The sequence below is a fragment of the Apis florea genome, unplaced genomic scaffold (genome assembly GCF_048593485.1).
Source record: "Apis florea isolate Af1SG1 unplaced genomic scaffold, ASM4859348v1 contig_2492_pilon, whole genome shotgun sequence".
In the NCBI taxonomy this organism is placed as follows: Eukaryota; Metazoa; Arthropoda; class Insecta; order Hymenoptera; family Apidae; genus Apis; species Apis florea.
In genome coordinates, this window is record NW_028256593.1 from 3504488 (window position 1) to 3526704 (window position 22217).

The 22217-nt window shown below is 35.1% G+C and overlaps 1 protein-coding gene across 6 annotated transcripts in view; it reads left to right on the plus strand.

Moving 5' to 3' along the window:
- Nucleotides 1-22217, plus strand: part of heph (polypyrimidine tract-binding protein 1 heph) — a 455618-nt gene that overhangs the window by 20773 nt on the left and 412628 nt on the right. The window contains exon 2 of one of the 6 annotated variants that reach the window (XM_031916317.2): nucleotides 16153-16177. The exons of the other annotated variants lie outside the window; for them this stretch is intronic. Within the exon in view, the coding sequence (XP_031772177.1) occupies nucleotides 16153-16177 (25 nt within the window). The remainder of the gene's footprint in view (nucleotides 1-16152; nucleotides 16178-22217) is intronic. 6 annotated transcript variants of the gene reach the window in all.

Here is a 22217-nt window from a genome sequence, read left to right on the forward strand (position 1 = left end):
GCCAATTTTCCTCGATATGTTCCTTATACGCATAGATTTATATTAAATATCTATTGAATGCTCGTTATATTCAGATAATTTTTTTATATTTATATTTTTTTCTATCGTTCACATAAACTAAGGAAAATTAAACATTACTGCAAACTTTTAACTCTAATAAAATCGCTAATCAATCGCTAATCGCTTCAATATTACACAGTAAAACATAGTACTTCAATTAGTTAGAATAATCGTTAATTAAGAATGACAATGATCTTTTTCTAAATCACAACTCATGAATTATCGATATCGAACACATTTGTTATTAAATCGTTTTCCTCGTCGCTAATTGAAAATAACAGTGATGACTTTCTCCTAGATGACGATTCACAGGTTGAGAATCACTGGTATGCACAGAATTCACAAAAAAGCAAGAGCATCGAGCACGATTATTATTAAATCGTTTTCCTCCTCACTAATTAATTCCACCAATGATCTTCTAAGTGACGAGTCACAGATTGAGAATCACTGCTATGCACGAAAAAGCAAGACCCTCGAGCACAATCACTATTAAATCGTTTTCTTTTTTATTACCAATTAAAAATTGCACCAATGATTTTTTTCTAGGATGATTCGCAGGTTGAGAACCACTGTGCACAATATATACGGAAAACCAAGGATATCTAAGGCAATTATTGTTAAATCGTTTTCTTATTTATGTAGATAATCTAGAAAAATTGCACCAATGATCTTCTTCTAGGATGATTCAAAGGTTGAGAACCACTGTGCACAATATATACGGAAAACCAAGGATATCTAAGGCAATTATTGTTAAATCGTTTTCTTATTTATCCAGATAATCTAGAAAAATTGCACCAATGATCTTCTTCTAGGATGATTCAAAGGTTGAGAACCACTATATATAGTGTACACGGAGAAGCAAGGGCATCGAAGGCAATTATTATTAAATCGCCCGGTTTTCCTCCTCACTTTTGCGGTTCCTTCGCCGTAATTCTCCATTTTCTTCCATTTTTCTTCCCTTTGTGCGCTATTCTATGTTTATCGTTGTAAATTTCGCAGCGCTGAACGGAGCAACAACGCTCCCGCGACTACGGGGAATTAAAAATGCCAGGACAAAGGGAGGGCCCCGAGCGAGGATAAACCGAATTACAAAGGAATCTTACGTTCGCCCGTTTGCCGCGCTCGTTTGGAGAAACAACGAGCCTCCAGCGCTCGTTACGGGGGCCGTGGTTTGTCCGGCCCTCCTCCTCCCTCCCTCCTACGCCGCTTAATCGAAACTTCCTTTCCTATTTCTCTGAAGACGTTTCGTAATTTCGTAATTTCGTTTCGTATTCAAGTCACCCATCTCTGAATCTGAATTCTTTCAAGTGTAAGATATAGTTTCGCGCGTGTAATTATTACACTTTGGATCTTTGTAAATGAGAAATTGTTGTGAAAAAATAGATCTCAAAATAAAAGGAATCGATTGGTTGATGTAATGGCAAAGATGTCCACTTTTGTCGTTTGTCGAATTATCTTTTGAACTATGCGTTAGAAAAAACGGTTCGTATGAAACTTTTCCACAAATTCAAAGATCACTTGCAATTGTTTGAATTCCGATTGTCTAAATTCTTTTGTTTTTTTTTTTTTTTGGAATAAATGCATAATAAAATTCCGAAGTAAAATTTATCACGCGGCACAATTTGATTGAAGAAGAAATTCAACTCGAGCTACAACTTCGTTTCGAACCCTTCAAGTTCGAAAAAGCAAAGTTCGTAGAATACCTTACCGCCATCTGTGTGTCATAATTCCCTTCAGAGCGACAAGAAATTTCATTTACAATTGGAACAACGGTCGAAAAAACAAATTCCTTTAAAAAAGAAGAAAAGAAGGAACGAGGCGAATCTATAAAAGAAAGGAGGAGAGAAAAAAGAGAAGAAAGAGAGGGAATGGTAATTCGAATGGAACGGGTCCGCGTGGCGTCGCCATAATCCCGTGATCCTTTGCACGATTCCTGTGGGGGCGCTGCCAGGAAATCCCCTCTTTTGCGGGACAAACAGAATTAAAAGCGACCTGGCCCCCTCGACGCTTGCGTTAAACGCGATTAAATATCAAAGCTGGTCGTCTCTGGCAGCCCTTAACCTGCATGCACCCCCTCACGCTCCATTATGCGGGGGTTAATTAGGACTGGCCATGGAGTGGAAAAGAGGCGACGGCCGGACGGCCAAGCTATTGTCCGGTCACCTCGATTTTTCTTCCCCGCTCTCCCGACAAAACAACGCCCGCTTCCAACTTCACCGCGAATTAACGCGATTTTTTCAAAGTTCGTCGCGAATAAAACCGACCGTTCATTGCCCTCGCCACGATTCCTTTGTCAGCACAGCTTGTTACTTGTTGTGCGCCGTAGCTGTGAAGTGGTGCTTTTCCATTTCATCCCACCTTCCTTGCTCGTCTAATCTTCCTTTCCAATTCGTCTCCATCCGCTTCGAGAGGACATATTTTTTTGGACGCCTTCGAATTTGGTCGTTTGTTCATTTGCACGAAAATGGCGTCGATTTTGGTTTCGACTTTCCATTTCGTTTTTGAACGGAGGATATCTTTTTGATCGGGTTTGGGTCTTTGATTTTGCAGTCGTTCGTCCACTCGACTCGATGAATATTTGAAATACACAATGATTTATTTTTCTCCTCGTATCGATCATTTTTAGATTCGCTGTAATCAGACTCTCACAACGATAGATATAGCGGGCTAGTTGGTTGCAAGGATTCGATTAGTTAATTAGTAATCAATCGCAGAGGCAATTATCCAGAATCGTTTGAGTCTGGGGGAGATCAGACAAGAGGGTTCAGGAGTTAGACAATCGATAATTAGTTGGCAAATAATCATTTACCATTACCCGGCCACTCAGCAAGCAATCAAATTCTATCAGCTTCTAATTCAAGTCAGATGGGTACTGTAAGCATTTCCTATCTATCGATGGACGCACAGTTTAGAGAGATCCAATTTGCATCTCAGCGAGTAAGTAATTAACCATTTAATTTGATTTATCGAATGGATAAGATGTGATGGAAAATTCTTATTTCAATGTTGCGAATGGACATTGAAGAAAAAAGAAAATTCCACGCATTCTCTTCGATCATCCTGAATTCTGCTGGTCAAAAAAGATTATCCCTCGTCAGAATGTTCGACAAATGTCGAACGCGTCTAGGATACGTTTCACGGAATACTTTAAAATGCCGGATTCTCGCGGTTGAAAGGCGGGAATCAAGGCGTGGTGCCCGCTTTCCTTTCGTCGTTCGAAAAGGGATTTATCGTCACAGATACTCGCCATTCTACGCCGCCCTGTCTGCGCTGAAATTCAGTAGTCCGTGTATACGCGGTGTCAGCCGTGATTCTTCTTCCTTTCTATTGCCGGCCTCCTTACAAGGCCGGTGAAAATAAGCCGACAGATCGGCTGGAAAGGCTTTTCCCACCCGAGATGGGATCCGTATCGCGTAGGAGGATCTTGCTTTCAGTCGAACGTATGGAATTTTTTCCTATTTTTTTTTTTTTTTTTTTCCCTTTCTTTTCTTCTCTATCTGGTTGGTCGAATTCCTTTCTAATAATATTGTTCGAATATCTATTGTTATTTGTGTATAATTATATCAATCGTTGAATCTATGTGTCTTATTATTATTATTATTATTATTATTATTATTGTTGTTGTAATAATTACGTGTACAAGATCGTTTCGTTAATTGAACGTTTGCATTGTATGATCAGTTTGATCTGATAACTAAACACTCTCTTCTGTGTTAATAATTTAATAAATAGATTGACGAATTACGTTCCGAATAATAGGTTTAATAACATCGAATAAAATTTTATTTAGTTATAATTTTTTTTTTTTTTTTTTTTTTTTTTTTTTTTATATATAGAATGTATAGAATTTAATTCACTTTTAGAAAGAAAAATATATTCGATTCGATTAATTTGAACTGAAAATCTTTTTCATGCAGTGAGTTGTAAATTGAAATTTAAAAAGTAAAAAATTTACATCAAAGTCAAAGCAAGTAATGTATACAACGTGCGTGGTTTATTCGTGATTTAAAATTTGGATGAGATGATAGAAAGGATTGAAACGTAATTTGTAATAACGAAGATAATAATATTATTATTTGTTCCATATTTGTCGAATATTCGAAATTATTTTTAACAACACGTTACAAAGATTAAATATTCTAACTAATAATCGAAATCAATAACAATAATTGTGTTTCAAAAATGAAAACGTTTCTTCTTTATTATAACTCCGATTAAAAGTCGCAACATTCAAAAAATGAAAAAAAAAAAAAAAAAAAATTATATATATAGAGGGAAAGAGAAATGGACGATTTTAAACTTTGTGTAAACAAGCACGATCGTTGTAACGTATCTATATTTTGAAGGATTGACAAAATGAAACAGTTTGCTGACCGACGAATCTTTTTTTTTCCCTCTCTCTCTCTCTCTCCATGAAAACAAAGCAATGAAAAGTACGAAAAATTGTCAAAGCCCAAAGTCGATTCTATATTTTCCGAAGAATCGTGCGATTCGTACGTATTGCAGAGTCCATTAATACAAGAGTTTAGTTTAGTTACTCTCTTTGTTCAAATATGGAGTTATAAAAATTTACTTCCTTTTTCATACTCACTTTTTTCCCCGGATCTCAATCTCTCTTCTCGATAAAAAATACTATTAGAATCAATACGATTCTTTTTTACCATTACGAAAGATGTAACGAAATACAAACGTTCGATCGATTCAAATGACTGATCACCCGAACCTGGAATGAATAATTCTATTTAAATTAAATGCACCTGCTTGAAACACGTATCCTAGAAAAAGTATTTAAAAAATACTGCAATATGACATTTTCTCTTACAATACATAATACACTCTTTCTTTGTAAGAAATTATTTAAAAATTATTTAATCGTTTCACAAACGTAAACGCAACTTTTTCCCCAACCCTCCTCGATCATTCGAATAATCACAAATTTGTCAATTAATTCGGATAACCGATGTTCTATGTGATAAGATAATTACTTTATTTCCTGTTCAGTCGTCATCAGACACTCTGTGAGAACAATAGATAACAAAGATTGTAACACATCGCTGAAGAACTGTATTAAATAATAACGAAGATCCTTTTACATCGTTATTCATATACGAAAGGAAAGTAGGGGAAAATTCGTAACGAAAGCGAGAAGATGATGAAGAAGACTTGTTGGGGAGGTCTATAAACGTCATTAACGACGACACCACCGCGATATGCCGTTTGATCTTGGCACGCAAATGTTTACGGACCCATTAGGAGTCGGATTGTCTGTCCGCACTCCAATCTCTATGATCGTCAAATTCGAGCCACCCCAGATTGGGCAAACAAAGCCGGTTCGCGGTCGATCCCCAGAACTCGCGGATTCGACGAAGGAAAATCGTCCAATGGCCGATCGCGCCACGGCCACCCTCTGACCACCGATCCGAAATTAGGTCAATTAATAATCACGAAGTGAAGCACGGTGAAAATTCGAGCGAAACTTGTGAACCATGAATTATGGATTGGCCATTTAGGTCCGTCCGCTTCTTTCGCGCTACGAACGATGATTTTATTCGAAAGTTTTCGTGCCGGATATAAGCGATAAAATTGTCTTGAAAAAAACAACTTTTTGAAGAAAAGATTTTGTGAAAATCTTTTTTTTTTCTCTTTTGTTATTTGCTTATTATATCTTTTGAGAGGTAGACTTTGATCGAGAGATGATAATTCAGAAGTTAATTTAGTTAATTAAGGAAGTAGCGAAGGATTGGGTAATAGGTTAGGTTATCATTGAAGATTGTAATTATTGAGGATTAAAAAACTAGATATTTAGAAACTAGAATTGTAGTTGAGGATCAGATCATTAAAGAGATAATAATAATTCAGGATTATAGTTAAGGATCCAGGCATTGAGTCATAATCGCTACTAAGATATAATAGGTTAGGTAGTTACTAAGAAATATAGTGAAGAACTGTATAATAGGTTAGGTAATTATTAAAGATCAGAAGACTAGATATTTAGGATGAATAAGTTAGGTATTAGGATTACAGTTATATAGAGGATCAAATCATTAAGATAAAGAGATAATAATACTTCAGGATTATTATTATATAGTTATTATAGTATCATTAAGGATCAAAAGACTAGGTATTTAGGAATTATAGTTGAGGATCGGATCATTAAAGATTGTAATGATCGAGGAGTAAATAATTGAGGGCTAATACTCATTAAGAAGAAATTGTGCTAATTGAAATTTGCAAAATACAATTTTGCTATAATTTTGCTATCTTCCTTTTTTACATCGTATCCAAATTTCTAACATTCTCGTTTTAATGAATTCTGCATCTACAGTGGAAACGTGCCAAAATATTCATTATTTCCTCTACAATTTTTTAAAACATTTTTATCAAACCACTTCCACCATAAAACAAACATATGAAAAATTAAATGCAAGTATTGCGGTTTGATAGAAAAATTTCAACCACTGCAGCTTTGTTTATTAGTTTATGAAGTAATGGCTTGCGGTAAAGAGGTTCGACATACAACCTCGTGATTTCGTTGGTCGGTCGACTTTTTTTTTTTCCGATGGCGAAATTGATGTTTTATGAAAGCCGAGAAAAAAGCGTGCGCAAAAATACAAAACGTTATTCGACGAACACGTTGCCGGTGTGGGGATGCGTAAAAAAAAAAAAAAAAAAAAAAAAAAAAGTTTAGTCAACCAGCCAATATTGGCCGGTTGTTTCAATAATTATATAACGGGCTTTTGTTATCCCGTTTGAATAACTTTCATAGCCTATATTTTTTTGATTTTTTTTTTTTTTTTTTTTGATATTTTTTTCCCCCTTTTATCCTCAACATTGGAAAACTTTATAGACAGTTTGGAATTGTTGGTTTAATAAAATTATATTTTAATATTTGCACTGTTAAACGTAATATCATATGAAATTTTATATTTGTACAGTTTGAAAAATTGGACTAATTTGGTTGGTTTCACCGACCAATTCAACCGATTCTTTCCACTATTGACTTTTCTACAATTTTTTTTTAATCTACGTTCTCTATTTTTCTTTCTTTCTTTCTTTAATCATAAATCTTATCATCATCATCATCATCATCAACGTTTCACTCATTCACATACGCATGCGGATAAGATGAATTTCAAAATTGGAAATTTGAAATTGTTCCCATTGACTTGGCTGCATCTGACATATTCGTACCGACGTATTGCACAACCGCACTGTCTCCTAGAGGAAACACACCCTATTTTCTCCCCGTTCCACATTTCTTTCCCATCAACTTTCCAAGTCGATATCCTGTCTTGCCATTTGAAACCGTTTGCATCGAGGATACCCATGATTCAGTTCCGTTGATTTTCGTTTTGTATAGAATGATCCTGCCGCCAGAGGACGTCCTGCCTCGCAACGTAGCCAATTCTTTTTCTGATCTCAAACCTTTCGGTTAAGAGGCAAATATTAGAGACAGTGTATCTGAAAAGTAAAGATATCCACCTTTTTCTTCTTTTTTTTTTTTTCCTTCACTTTTCTGGAAACAATTTATTATTTATTAATTTTTTACGTTACGTATTTATCAATTCTTTTTTTTTTAATTGGCACACGTTTCATATCCATTCCAGTTATATTTGCATTTAAATTTGTTTTACTTATTACAAACTGTTGAAATTCAGCAGCAATTATTTATATTTTTTACAAGTATAAAAAAAAGAAAAGTTGCAAAGAACGCAACGATAAAGAAGAAGAAGAAGAAGAAGAAGAAAAAATATAACTTTGTTCCAATCAACGCGAATCAAACGAGAAATAGCAATCGTTGTGGCGTGTCGATTCAATTAAATGAAAGCAAAGTGCAAAACAAGTTTCGTTCTTGGCTTATGGCTGCGTTTCGTTTTGAAAATTTAAAAAGAGGGGAGGGGGAGATGGAAACAAACAAACAATTGGAGAGAAAAATCGAGGAAAAAGGAAATAATAGTAGGGAACCAAAAAAAAAAAAAAAAAAAAGAAAATTCCTTCAGGTGTACGTTTGGCATGATGGACATTTCGGTTTGGAATTCTTCTTGTTATTGGTTCGATTTTTTTATTTTCTAGTTTTTGATATATCCACCGCGATTCTCGCGGATTTTTTTCAGCCGGCTATCATTTAAAATGCTCTCAAAGCGGCCTATTCATTTTTTTTTCGTTTCTCCTGTTTTTTCTCTCTCTTTCTTTTTTTTTCTTTCTTTTTTTTTTTTTTTTTTTTTAACCCAAACTCGATTAATAATTGTATCCGTCTGTTTCCACCGAGTTCTGACGAGTTGGGATTGCTTCTCGTGGAAAGAAGCTTTTCATTTCGAAATTGGACGCGCTTTTGTTGGGGTTTCACGAATGTTAGGTTCGTTTGTTAGAACCAACGGGAGAAATAACGGGAGATTGAAATTCATGTTCATCTTTCACCCGTTTTGTGTTAAACAGTTCGTCATTTCCCTTCTTGGGATGGAAAAGGAATATATATATTCTTCCCCTTTTTTTTTCTCCCCCTCAAACATTTAAATGTTTCGTTCTTCAAAACGAGAGAAAAACGAGTAGATAGAGTTTGACGCTGTTTTGAAATCTCAAGCTTCGCCTTCTTCATCAACTTTCCATCTCTTTCGCTAATTCGTTCGAACGCGCAGAGAAAATTCATTTCTCGGAGAAACATTTCGCGGCAAATGTTCGTTTAATGGGCGGCAAAGTGGCTGTCGATGGCTTCGATCGTGGCGCCGATTGTTTGCGGTCGCGGAGAATTTTGAGTGGCCGGCGCTCGTTGGAAAGGCAACCTATCGAATCGTCATCGATACGTATACACCTCGAATATACGTTCGATTATTTGCTTATTGATGCGTGCCGGGTCCCATTGGCATCGCACAGGTGGCTCATAAACGTTCGATTGAACGTCCAGTTCCGGATAACGAGGCTGGATTCGATCCGTGCCATACTCGTTTTATACCAGATTTCCTCCTCCCCATTTCCATTGATTTCCTTCTCTCCCTGTTTCCGCTCGATCATGACCAATGACCGATACCTTTGGATACCGTTCATATATGTACGTGTACCTTGAGGGATTTCGATGTCTAGTTTCAACAATTTTTGAACCATCGATTTTTTCCCCCTGATTTTCGAACGATGGAATCGAAAGATGAGATCGAAACTATTTTTCGAGGAAGAACGTTGGTTTAAGAACGTTTTTGGACACCATTTCCACCAAAAGCTCCGTTCTATTTCAGTTTCCCGTGGAAACTTCTACCACCTTCGTTTCCACCCGTACGTGTACCGTAACGAGACTTTAAGTGCATTAACTGGATCGCATGATACATTTCCAGTGTTCGGTAAAATTAAGTGAGATTGTTTCGCAAGTTAAGGTAACCTAGATATCACACGTCTAATTTGCTTTGTGTCATTGTGTTGAGAACTGTACCGGGCGGTTCTAAAACTTGTCGCGTTTCGTGGTACGGAAAATAATACTGCCGGAAAACTCTGTATCTCGTAAAATGAATCCCCCCCTCGAATTTTTAATTTTTGTTAAATTAACGATGCAATCGTCTAGCGTTACATTACACTTGCTTATTTCTTCAAAAGTTCTTTTTTTTTTTTTTTTTTGAGAATAAATCATGCCATCGAATTACACCTAATGATTTATTCTCGAAAAAATATTCCACTTTGAAAAACTTACGTTTCTTCCTCCGGATAAATTCAGTATTATCGAACAATTATTCTTTCAAAAATAGTGCGGACAATCCTCAGCTATTTTATTCAAACTTGAGCACGACGATTGAGAAGATATCGATACTCGAGACACAGAATTTTCGAAGAGATCGAGCAATTAGCCCTACTTCCTTACGTTTCTTCCTCATATCAATAAATTCAGTATTATCGAATAATTATTGTTTAGCTTTCAAAAATAGTGCCCCAGCTATAAGTTTTATTAAACTTGAGACACAAAAATATTCACGAGTAGCATAGAAGTACCAGCCTTTTCTTGAATATTCGAAGAGATCGAGCAATTAGCCGACCTACTTCCTTGGTCCCAAAAGAGGACCTAATGATTTATTCTCAAAAAAATATTTCATTTTAAAAAACTTACGTTTCTTCCTCAGAATAAATTCAATATTAACAATTATTCTTTAGCCTTTCTTTAAATAAATTAAAATAACAATATTATCGAGCAATTAATTCTTTAGCCTTCGAAAATAGTGCAAACAGTGTCCAGCTATGCGTTTTATCAAACTTGAGCACGACGTGAAGAAGACGTCGACGCAGAAATATTCACGAGCAGCGTAGAAGTTAGCAACAGCAGCAGCCTCTGAACTTGCGAAGAGAGTTATCCGATCGGGCAATTAGACAGGCCCGTGCTTACCATTCGATCAATCCCTAATTACATTTACCTGTAGCTGCGCTGCATCATCCTGGCACCAACTTGCCTCCACTCCGTTCATGGACAGCGCGATCATGCTCGATACGAGGGTGGCGGCCGTGTACAGGCGCACAGAGGGAGCCGGTGAAGCCAGTTTCGTGGCAGTTTCAAGTGCCAATTCCAGCGTTGCCGATTATGCCCGCGTCTCTTTGTGTTCTTGGCACTTATGTGTGAGTTTGAAGGTTTGATGGACTTTAATGGCCGAGGTGTTTGAGTTATGGCGAGAATGGGCCAGGAGAGACCGTTGGACCGTGGTTACGTGATATTGGCTAGATATAAACTTGGTGCAAGCTCGGGACAAATATCGAGCAATTTTGAAAACGATCGCGGTTTATATTTGGGGAACGAGGATATTTCGAATTTTTCTTTTCTCTTCTCAAGACAGACATATATATATAGCTGTCGAATTTCAATCGAATTCAATTCGAATTTTCCGATTTCGACGAATTATTCCCGATTATGTGTAACGATTTAACTGTATAATTTCGATGATTAAAATTCGCTTATTAAATAATTAAATTTAATATTAAATTTCGATTATTTAAACCCGGGAGAAGGGCGGGTTAATTAATTCTATTCCATCATCGAATCGAAAGTTGAAATGATCGGGATGAATTATTATTGCGAGAGATGGTGGTGGCGGCCTACTTCAATTAAAACGAAACAAAATCGATTATTGTGTACGGCGGCTAGAGTTACGTTTCCACGATTTTATGATATTAATTCGGAGGGAAAGGAAGGAGGCAAGGGGGTTCGAGGATATGCACGATTATACGGACGGGCGTGATTATAAATGAACGTTATTGGACATCGAGGAGGATATTCAAAAATTAATTCGTTGCTTTTCGCATAGTTTTTCAACTTTGTTTCCATCGCTTTGAAAGAGATTCCATGCCCCATCGAGGCTGGGGAGGGGGACGAAAACCGGGGAAAAAACTTTTCTCAATAAATCCCCCTCCCTTCTCTCGCGTTTTGCGTTTAACCCGGAAGAGATTGCGGACGAATGATACGTTTGTACAATGAAATATAACAAGATACATTTGATCGTATTACCTTTTTGACCCAGATACGTTTATCGTGTTTATTTATTTATTTATTTATTCACTTTTTTTTTTCGAAGAGAAATTGGAAATTGTATGGAAATTGGAAAAAACTGACCGTTGAAATCGATGATTTTAAGAATAATCTTGTACAATGCTGGAAGATGATTGTTATTCTGAAACGTTGATCTTTATTTTATTTTATTTTATTTTATTTTATTTTATTTTATTTTTTTTTTCCATTATTCGGATATTTCGATATGGATTAATGAACGTTTTCACAAGCTCACTGACACAGTTGATCGCAGAAAGCTCGCAAATGGTCCATATTCAAACAATAATAATCCACGCACCTCTTATCCTCTGTCCGCGATCAATTGAATTCTGAATATTTCGAGATGGATCGATGAATACTTTCATAAGCCTGTATAACCGAATTATCAGAAAATAGAAAAGCGTAAAAATTGCAAATTTGATGCGAAATTTTGGTTTAATCTCGGAGATATTTACGATTATTTATGGAAAAAAGAAAATAGTATAATCCAATTTTTAAAAAAAAAAAAAAAAAAAAAAACGTTTAAAATTTAATGCTAGAATAATTTAACGCGATTATTATTTACGCGATATATGAATATTTCTATAATTCGTGACGAGTTGATTGAAAGAATTGTTGAAATATTCTGAAATGATGAATTTTAAATTTTGTCATTCAACTTGTGGAAAGATTATGCATATTTATATTATAAACATGCTTGTCTTGAATATCGAGTCAGATTAATATAAGTATTTCTCAAACCTTTACAAAAAAATCTAAATGATTCGAGAAATACTTGAAAATATATTTATATCCTTTTACAATTTCTATTCAATTTTTATTTTACCATCAATTTAGAATTAAATACTTATTTCACTTTCAAATTTTCTAACAAATACTTTCAAATTCGTTCGATCAAGTAATTAGTCAATTAATCAATTAATAAAGCTAGATTATATTCAATTCTCCAATCATTTATATCCTTTTACAATTTCTATTCAATTTTATTAACCATCAATTTAGGATTAAACACGAAATACTTAATACTTAAGAACAACCAAATACTTAAATACTTATTTCACTTCCAAATTTTCTAACAAATACTTTCAACTCGTTCGATCAAGTAATTAGTCAATTAATCAATTAATAAAGCTAGATTATATTCAATTCTCCAATCATTTATATCCTTTTACAATTTCTATTCAATTTTATTAACCATCAATTTAGGATTAAACACGAAATACTTAATACTTAAGAACAACCAAATACTTAAATACTTATTTCACTTCCAAATTTTCTAACAAATACTTTCAACTCGTTCGATCAAGTAATTAGTCAATTAATCAATTAATAAAGCTAGATTATATTCAATTCTCCAATCATTTATATCCTTTTACAATTTCTATTCAATTTTATTAACCATCAATTTAGGATTAAACACGATATACTTAATACTTAAGAACAACCAAATACTTAAATACTTATTTCACTTCCAAATTTTCTAACAAATACTTTCAAATTCGTTCGATCAAGTAATTAGTCAATTAATCAATTAATAAAGCTAGATTATATTAAATTCTCCAATCATTTATATCCTTTTACAATTTCTATTCAATTTTATTAACCATCAATTTAGGATTAAACACGAAATACTTAATACTTAAGAACAACCAAATACTTAAATACTTATTTCACTTCCAAATTTTCTAACAAATACTTTCAACTCGTTCGATCAATTAACTGATCGTCAACTATTTAATTTTTGTATTCAAAATTTTAGATAAAGCTAGATTATATTCAATTCTCCAACTATTTAATTTTTGTATTCAAAATTTTAGATAAAGCTAGATTATATTCAATTCTCCAAATTCATCCGATCGATTAATTGAATCGTCGATTCACATATTTTGGAAAAATTCCAACAGCAACTCCACACGCTTAAAAATATTCTACATATACATACATACACACCAGCTATACTCGAGACTTGAACAGATATTTAAACGTCCGTTCACGATCACTTTTGAGACTTTTGCACGGTAGGCGCGTCGTTTGCGCATTCGAGCATCGTCGGCCTAAGTCGTGGCACGCACCTCCCCTAAGCGCCTTGTGGTCGCCTCGCGGGGGGAAGGGCGGTGGGGTGCGTTATCGTAGGCCAACAGGCAGCCGTTCGCAAAGGGTTGATAGCGCGGCGCCATGCTGACTAATTAGAATTCCTTCCCCGCGATACGTAATCTCGTAAGTAAGGAAATTTAAGCGGGCCCCCTCCACCCGAAAAACCTGACCACGCTCGATTTTATTAACGGATCGACGATTAATTGTTTCAAGATTTTTATATCTTCTTCTTCTTCTTCTTCTTCTTCTTCTTCGGGGAGGAATTTGAAAGTTTTGAAAGGGGTTTTGTTTTTAGGTTACGTTGAGAAGGAACGAGAAGAGGATTGGAATGTGTTCTTCTCACAGGTAGTGAAAGTATCTTATTTGGTCTTATTTAATTTTTTGGTGTAGAAAAAGAATCGAAGGATTTGTATTAATGATTGGTAGTATGGTGATATGGTGTTTGAAGCGAATATGGTTTTTTTTATTATTATTTTTTTTTTTTTTGACAAGACGTTTTTGATGATTGGACGTAGAAATGGCGTTTTGTAGAAAGTAGCTGATTTAATTAATGATTGGTAGTGTGAGAGGAAATAGTTGTATTATAATTGTATGTAATATAAGAGGAGAATAATTGAAGGTTTATGAAAAAATGAGAATAGGATTTTCGTTATAATTATAAAATATACGAGAGGAGAGAGAGAGAGAGAGAGAGAGAGGCGAATAATATAAATTTACATTGTTTACGATACGAAAGTGTTGTGACGTGCAAAATTATGATATTTATATTTTCTTGAAATAGGGATAAAAATTTATGGAATATAAGTATACGTGTTTTAATATAGTAATATAATATATAAGTTAGAAAATTCTTGTTAAATTGAAATTACAATATGTGTTTACAATTAAAGAAAAAAAAAAAAAAGAAAACATGTTTTCCTTTTTTTTCTTTTTTTTTTTTTTTAATATAATATAATTTAACTAATACACTTTGGCTAAGATTGGATGGTAGAGAAAAAAGGAGGTATTAATGATTAACTTGAAACTAATTATCTCTTCTATACGTATTAACAAATCTTCTTCTCTTTTACTTTTTAATTAACGTTTATTGATAACATTTATCTGCATAATTTCTATAGAACTGTCCTTAATAATTTCTCGAAAACGCCATCGTAGTAGATTGAACGCAAAGTAATGGAATATTATCCTGTTGCAGGTAGACTAAGAAGAATTGTTCCTTTTTTTTGTGAAATTTGGCGGCTTTTTTTCGTTTTTTGGGCCCCTTTGCGATCCTGTACCGAAGATATATGTACCGAAGATCTTCAAAATTTGTAAAAAAAAAAAAAAAAAAATATTTCTTTCATTATCATTTTGCTTCATTTAACAAATTAGGATCATTATTTTCTCAAATTATGCGAATTACGTAAAAATAAAATTATAGAGATTTCCATTGCTTTTATTATTATTATTATTATTTTTATTTCATTTCATATTAACGATGCCAAAATTCTTTACAAATTCTGATTGTTCAGTTATAATTTGATCGTAAATAAAATTGCAGCAATATATATTTCAAGATACTTGACTACTCTCAACGTACAAATTGTATCTTTTTCACAATTACAAATAATTCAAAATATCGACTTTAATAACTAAACGTTGCATTTTGTGGTATTCAACATTTGTTTGAACAAAAAGTTCCATTAACGAATTATAAATATCCTCCATTTGTAAATAATATAATCAATAAAAATTCCGATTAATCATTACTAGTGTAATAAATTGTTACCTTTTTTTTTTTCTAAAAAAAAAAAAAAAAGTATATTTATACGTGAACACAATAATTATTTAATAGTCGTTAAATTCGGTTTTAATCAATTTCATATTTCGTGGGATGCCTGAAAAAAAAATGTCTTAATAATACAATACAATAAACAAAGTGTAAAAATATATGTAATAAAATTTAATTAAATATCCATTTATTAAAAGTTTTCAAACAAACATAGAAAGATATAATAATAATAATAATAGAAAAAAAAAAAGAAGAAATAAAATTTACATCTCTCATCAGCCTGGAAAACTTTTTACTTTTTATTTTTTTCAGCCATCCCTCGAATCGAAAACAGGATCGTGGCGCAGCAGATCAACATTTCTTCCCCTTCACACACACACATCACCCTTCGAACACTGTATACTTTCTTTCAAAAACCCTCTGTTCTCACCCGCTTTTCGTGTCTCTCCGTCTTCTTCTGTCTCTCTCTGTCTGAATCTTGTGTCCTTGTTCTCCGCCTATAATTATGTTCGTAGACTCTACACAGCGCCCTCTAACCGCTTCATCCTCCATTTTCTCTCTCTCTCTCTCTCTCTCTATCTTTCTATCTTTCTCTTTCTCTCTCTCTCTGCCTCTCGAGTCCGCCATTTTCTCAGTTGCTTCTTAACCTCTCATATCTGTCTTGTATATTTATGTGTACGTTTTTTCTAACTCTTCTCTTTTCTGTTTTACTTTACAGAGATACTCTGCACAGCGGGCAAAAGGTACGAGCCTCCCCTACATTACAGTTGTCTCTTCTTTATTTTTCTTTCTTTTCTTTTTCCGTTCTTCTTCTTCTTCTTCTTATTTTTTTTTGTTTTTTTCTTTTCTTCTTCTTCTTCTTCTTCTTCTTCTTCTTCTTCATGCGGGGTGAGGCACAAAAAAGCGTGATAAATAAATATTTTTACAAATATTAATGGTATAAGAAAAATGTTAATAGACAAAAAAGTGTTTTTTTTTTTTTGAAAATAATACACTTTTGGTCTACTTTATATTCTTGTACATCTGGATCGATCGTGCATTTAAGCTTGTTTGTTTGTTCACATTTTCTGTGTCAGCGATATTGTCAGAAATATTTGATTTAATCACGTTTTTCGAATGTCTCCATCTCGTATGTCCCACTTTCTCCCATCATTTGTCTCTCCGACTTTCTTCTCTCTCTTTCTCTCGTCGTCTCTTTCGACTCTTTGCCCTCCTTCACGTGCTCATCTTTCTCTATCTATCTCTCCAACAAGTCACTCTCCACCCTAGAATTGTTGTAATGACTATGAACTCGCTGATAGATTATAGAGAATCGCTGCACGTTGCGAGGAAATAGCTTTTTCTTTAGAAATTTCGAAATAATTTCTCTCGTCTAGGTTTCTTGAGGATTGTAGTAGGATTTTCGAGAAGGTGAGTCGATCGAGAGGAAGTGAGAATTGTGAAAACGAATGAAAGGTTTGGATATTTGTCTGCTTACATTTCTTACTACTTGTGTTTGAAATGAATGGAGGCTGCGAAGGAAAAATGTGACAAGTTGTTTGTGAAAACGATATATTTTTCTTATTAATTCAGAAACTCGTATTGTATGGCATCCAATAATATGGAAGAGTATATATATATATATATGTACTAGAATATACACATTATACTATATATTATAGAATAGCCAAAATATTAAAATTCTATAATATATATACAGATACTGATATTAAGTAGTTTAATTTTTACAATTATTGTCTTCCTATTGTTTTCAAATCAAAGTAAGATAATTTTCGCGTATAAATAACTTTTATTCTATTCCATTACGAATATTGGGTATCAATCTTCTCTTCTCTTCTAGGAAAAAAAAAAAAAAGAAAGAAAATACACGACTTATCACGTTTTCCCTACGGTCTTTAAATATCACAACGATCGATTAAGTTTCGAAGGTCGAAGGAAATAAGGGACGATACAATGCAATTTTTATCGTGCAATTTTTTTCGTTTCTCTCCCTTTCTTTCTTTTTCCCGAGAGTTGCTCTGGATTATTTCGAGCAGTGTGCGTTCCGCCGATTCGGCATAGAAAAATGTGTATATATAAATATCTCGTTCCGTTCGTTTTCACGGAAGCCGCGAGAAAATTGCCTTTTCCAACCCTCCATCGGCGTCGAGCGACCCCGTAAAAGTTGACGATACGATCCTGCACCCGAAAATCTCCCTCTCGTCTGCCTCCCGGCCTGCCTCGATTCACGTAAGTAGAGAAATTTTTTATTTATTTTTCTTTTTTTCACCACGTCGCGCCTTTTTTTTTTGCTTGTTTGTCAAATATTGTCGCGGGGATGGGTGGATATTTCTAAAATAAATTATTTTACAATATATTTTATGTAAAGATGTACAAGAGGAATGTGCTTCGAACTTTAAAAAAAGTTTGCCTATCCACATTTCGTGTGAGGTATTCAGGATCAAATACATTTGTGACACGTTTCTTTCTCAAAGTGTGGTTAAAACGTAATAATAATCGCCACATAGAGAAATGCAACACTCACGATGTATATAACAATAATATAAGAGAATTAATTATGCAATTAATAATGCCACTGATCTTCTCGTGTAACGGTTGTGATTCAGAGATTGTGTTTCGTGAAATTATTACGATGCTGTATAAACATCGTTCGAGAAGTAGCGCGAGTGTATTTATAAATATCATTTATGAAGCGAGCCCGTTGGAAAAAGCAGCGTAGTAAAACTGGTCCAGAAGGTGGATCGAACCGCAGAAGACGGGGTGAATCGTATTTAAATTTCAAATGCCCCTTGAGAAGGCAACACGGCCGGATATAATCGGATATCCGGACGTTCTCGTGGAAAGCCAGGTATTACGCGGATACCGATTTACTCGAATAACCAGCTGGAAAGCAACTAGAAATAAACTATTCTCTTCGGACTCTGTAACATCTCACCCCATCTTCTTCTCCATCTTGATCGACTGTTCTTGATGTCGATATAAGTCGATCGACAACAAGTATTTTAATATTAATAATTTTTTTTGATTGGACTTTCTTCTTTTATTGTTATTATTATTATTATTATTATTATTTTTACTTCGGTTTCTTGTATTTCATTTATTTGATTTGATTTATTTTTCCTTTCTGTGGATACGGACAAAGAGGGAGGAATGTAGTTTATTATTTTTTTTCCAGAAGAAAAACTTGTTTTCCCTCCCCTTTTCCTCTCCTCTTCCTTTTCAACCAATTATGCAATTTTCGATTGCAGCACGATTTTTACGATTGCTTCACGTGCACGGTTCCTCCTTTTTTGATAATCCTGCGATAGTATAACACGTCAATTTTCTGTCGAATTCAGCCGCGGCCGGATTTCAACTTTTTGAAACGCAAACGATCGGTAGAAATGGGCTTTGTGTTATGTGTGTATTTGACGTGCACCAATTATCGCGTGTCTTTGCCAAATTCGCCGCCATAATACTCGGTCGGTAATCGATAACAAATTTTCCATTTTGTCTCTATTATTATATTCTCCTCCTTTCGAACAGGATTTTGATATAATAACATTGTTCGTTCAAAGAGAGAAACTGTCCGTTATTTTGTGTACATACTCGAATTTTTAACAAATCTAACCTCAAACACGTCGTTATTCGTAACATATTTAGATATTACATTATAGCGATCGAATTATTATCACCCGAAATTACTACAGCGCTTCAATTATTCTACGTACCTTTAAAATACTCTCTTTGCAAAAGTATGCCAGAAATTCGTCCATCGGAACTTGTTGCTCCTCTCCATCATCGATATTGCCTTCTTTTCAATACTTCCTTTATCCTTCAAAAAAGGGGGAAAAGCTCATCGATGAGCTGCAGATCGTCACCAACCGATCGAGAACAAAGCTCTCGTTCCACAAATGACACAAAACATTTCCAACAATAAGATCGACGAAGAGCGATAAAATAAATAATAATTTCAGATCCTATCAGAATATTGCCGAATATCGCGTACGAATTCAAAGAAGGAGGAGAGGAACGCGAGGGCGTCGAACAATTACAAGGCAATAAAAATCAATCGGAAACGAATTTTTCTCCCTACCCCTCTTCCTCCCCCCTCGCTCCATTCGATCGCGGCAATCGAATTTTCGAACGGCGAAAAACCGTGGAACGCCCGGCGGACGCGTGTCGCCGCGGTTCATCAGGACGCATTGACACATTCCGTCGATATTCCACGTCGAATATCGACGTGGCTCCGTTCTCGATAACGAGGCCGCGCGACAAAGCCTTTCCTCCGTGCCATCCTCCTCCTCCTGCTCCCTCTCCGATCACCGGATGCACTCGAGTTTTCGTGTGCCCACACCCGCCTTGCTCCCCTTTGTCCCGCCCTCCTCTATCTCTCGATTTCGAGTGGCGTGTCGGGATCCTCGAGGGCTGCGATTAATCTCCTCGAATCGTTAATTAACCGTTTGATGCTGGACCCACTTACCAGTGTTTGTCGACTCGAAACTGTCCCCTGTACGGTACACGTGTTTGGAAATTGGGTGGCGAGTTTTTTAGTCGACGGATAGTTGCGGGGAGGGAGGATGGGTGGAATTTGGGCGGAGAAGTTGATAGAGCAGTTCGCTCGTAATATTAACACATTGTTGATGGTGTACTATGGCCGTACACGGCCTTCGCCTCGTAGAGTTTCGCCTCGTTGTCGAAATTGATGAAACGGCGCGTATATCTCGTTGGGAACGAGATTTTAAAATATCTTTATTCAAGATTCAATTGATCTTAATCTTAATAATTAAAAATTGCCCCGTGTACTAACAATACATACTTAAAGTAAAGTAATAACTCTCGAGAAATTTATTCTTCTTCGTATTAAAACGAATATTTGAAGGGTAAAGTAGATAATTTAATGTGGCGCTAGTATCGCTAGTCGTCATAGTATTAACATCGTTACTAATCATAACAACATCTACTGACTCTCGAGAAATTTATTCTTCTTCGTATTAAATCGAATATTTGAAGGGTAAAGTAGATAATTTAATGTGGCGCTAGTATCGCTAGTCGTCATAGTATTAACATCGTTACTAATCATAACAACATCTACTGACTCTCGAGAAATTTATTCTTCCTCGTATTAAATCGAATATTTGAAGGGTAAAGTAGATAATTTAATGTGGCGCTAGTATCGCTAGTCGTCATAGTATTAACATCGTTACTAATCATAACAACATCTACTGACTCTCGAGAAATTTATTCTTCTTCGTATTAAATCGAATATTTGAAGGGTAAAGTAGATAATTTAATGTGGCGCTAGTATCGCTAGTCGTCATAGTCCTAACGTTGTTACTAATCATAACAACATCTACTAACTCTCGAGAAATTTATTCTTCTTCAAGTATTAAATGTTTGAAAGATAAAGTAGATAATTTAAAGTAGATGGCGCTAGTATCGCTAATTGTCATATAGTACTAACGCCACTACTAATCATAACGATACTTACAACACCTACTGATAAGCACAACCCTCGATAAATTTATTTTTCTCATATTCGTATTAAATCGAATATTTGAAGGATAAATATAGATAATTTAATATGGCGCTAGTATCGCTAGTCGTCATAGTACTAACGTCGTTACTAATCATAACAACATCTACTAACTCTCGAGAAATTTATTCTTCTTCGTATTAAATCGAATATTTGAAGGATAAAGTAGATAATTTAATATGGCGCTAGTATCGCATAAATCGCTACGAATCTAAGAGTAGCATTTGAACAAAAGCCAAACATCTTCTCTTCGCCTTCTGTTCAAAATCCATGAAAAATAATCGAACAATTCCAAACGATACCATTCAAATTCCTCGACACATCGATCGTTACCGAAAATTCATCTTATCCGATCGAACATTGATCTCATCTGACACATCTCTCCTTTCGTTCGTCTCCTGAGGATGACCACGCATCATCAGGATGTCATGCGTGTTTATTAAACTCTGTCGACCAGCGCATTCAGTTTGCCCATTGATCGAGGAAAGCGGATCTCCACTGGATGGCCAAGCAAGTGAAACGGACGAGCAGGAAACCTGAGAAGCTTAACGGATATGTACGTCGAATGTTCGTGCTAGGTCCGGATAATTTAGGTCAGCTTCAGGTCGAAATCCATTGGGGTCAGCTCCCTTCAGCCAGAGATGATGATCGTATCCTTCGATACCTAACAATAGTCATTAGCGCATCAGACGCCCTGTCGATGCCTTGCAAGAAGATCACAGGGTTGATAAACATGGCCGCCAGTGGTGTAATGGCGGATAGATACTCTAGATGGCTGCCCTGTTACCTGTCCATTTCTTGGTTAGGTTAACCTATTGATCGTTCGAGTCTGTTTCCAGTTTACGATTTTTGTCGATCAATGGTTCGATCAGAAATCATCAAAGTCGAGATAATTTTTATTTATTTGCGCTTCGAGTAATTCGTTAACAATAGAGGAGAGAATATACTTCACATCCATCGTGTTTATAATAATAATATTCTACTATGATTCAACAGTTTGGTGTCGATCGTGGAAAAAAATTTAAACGTTTTTAATAAAAAGTTCTTTCAAAATGCTAGAGTAAGTAAAATTAATTTGCTCGATATATTCTCTTACTATTCTTTAAGGATCGTTTTATATTGATTTTAATTTCTTGTTTGGAATTACACGTAGTTTTATATTTGAAATCTGGATTTTTTCAGGCATTTTCGCTTTCCCTTGCATCTTTGAGCAAAAAATCGAATTGAATAAATTGCCGCGTTTGATATAAATTTTTATTCGGCAAAAA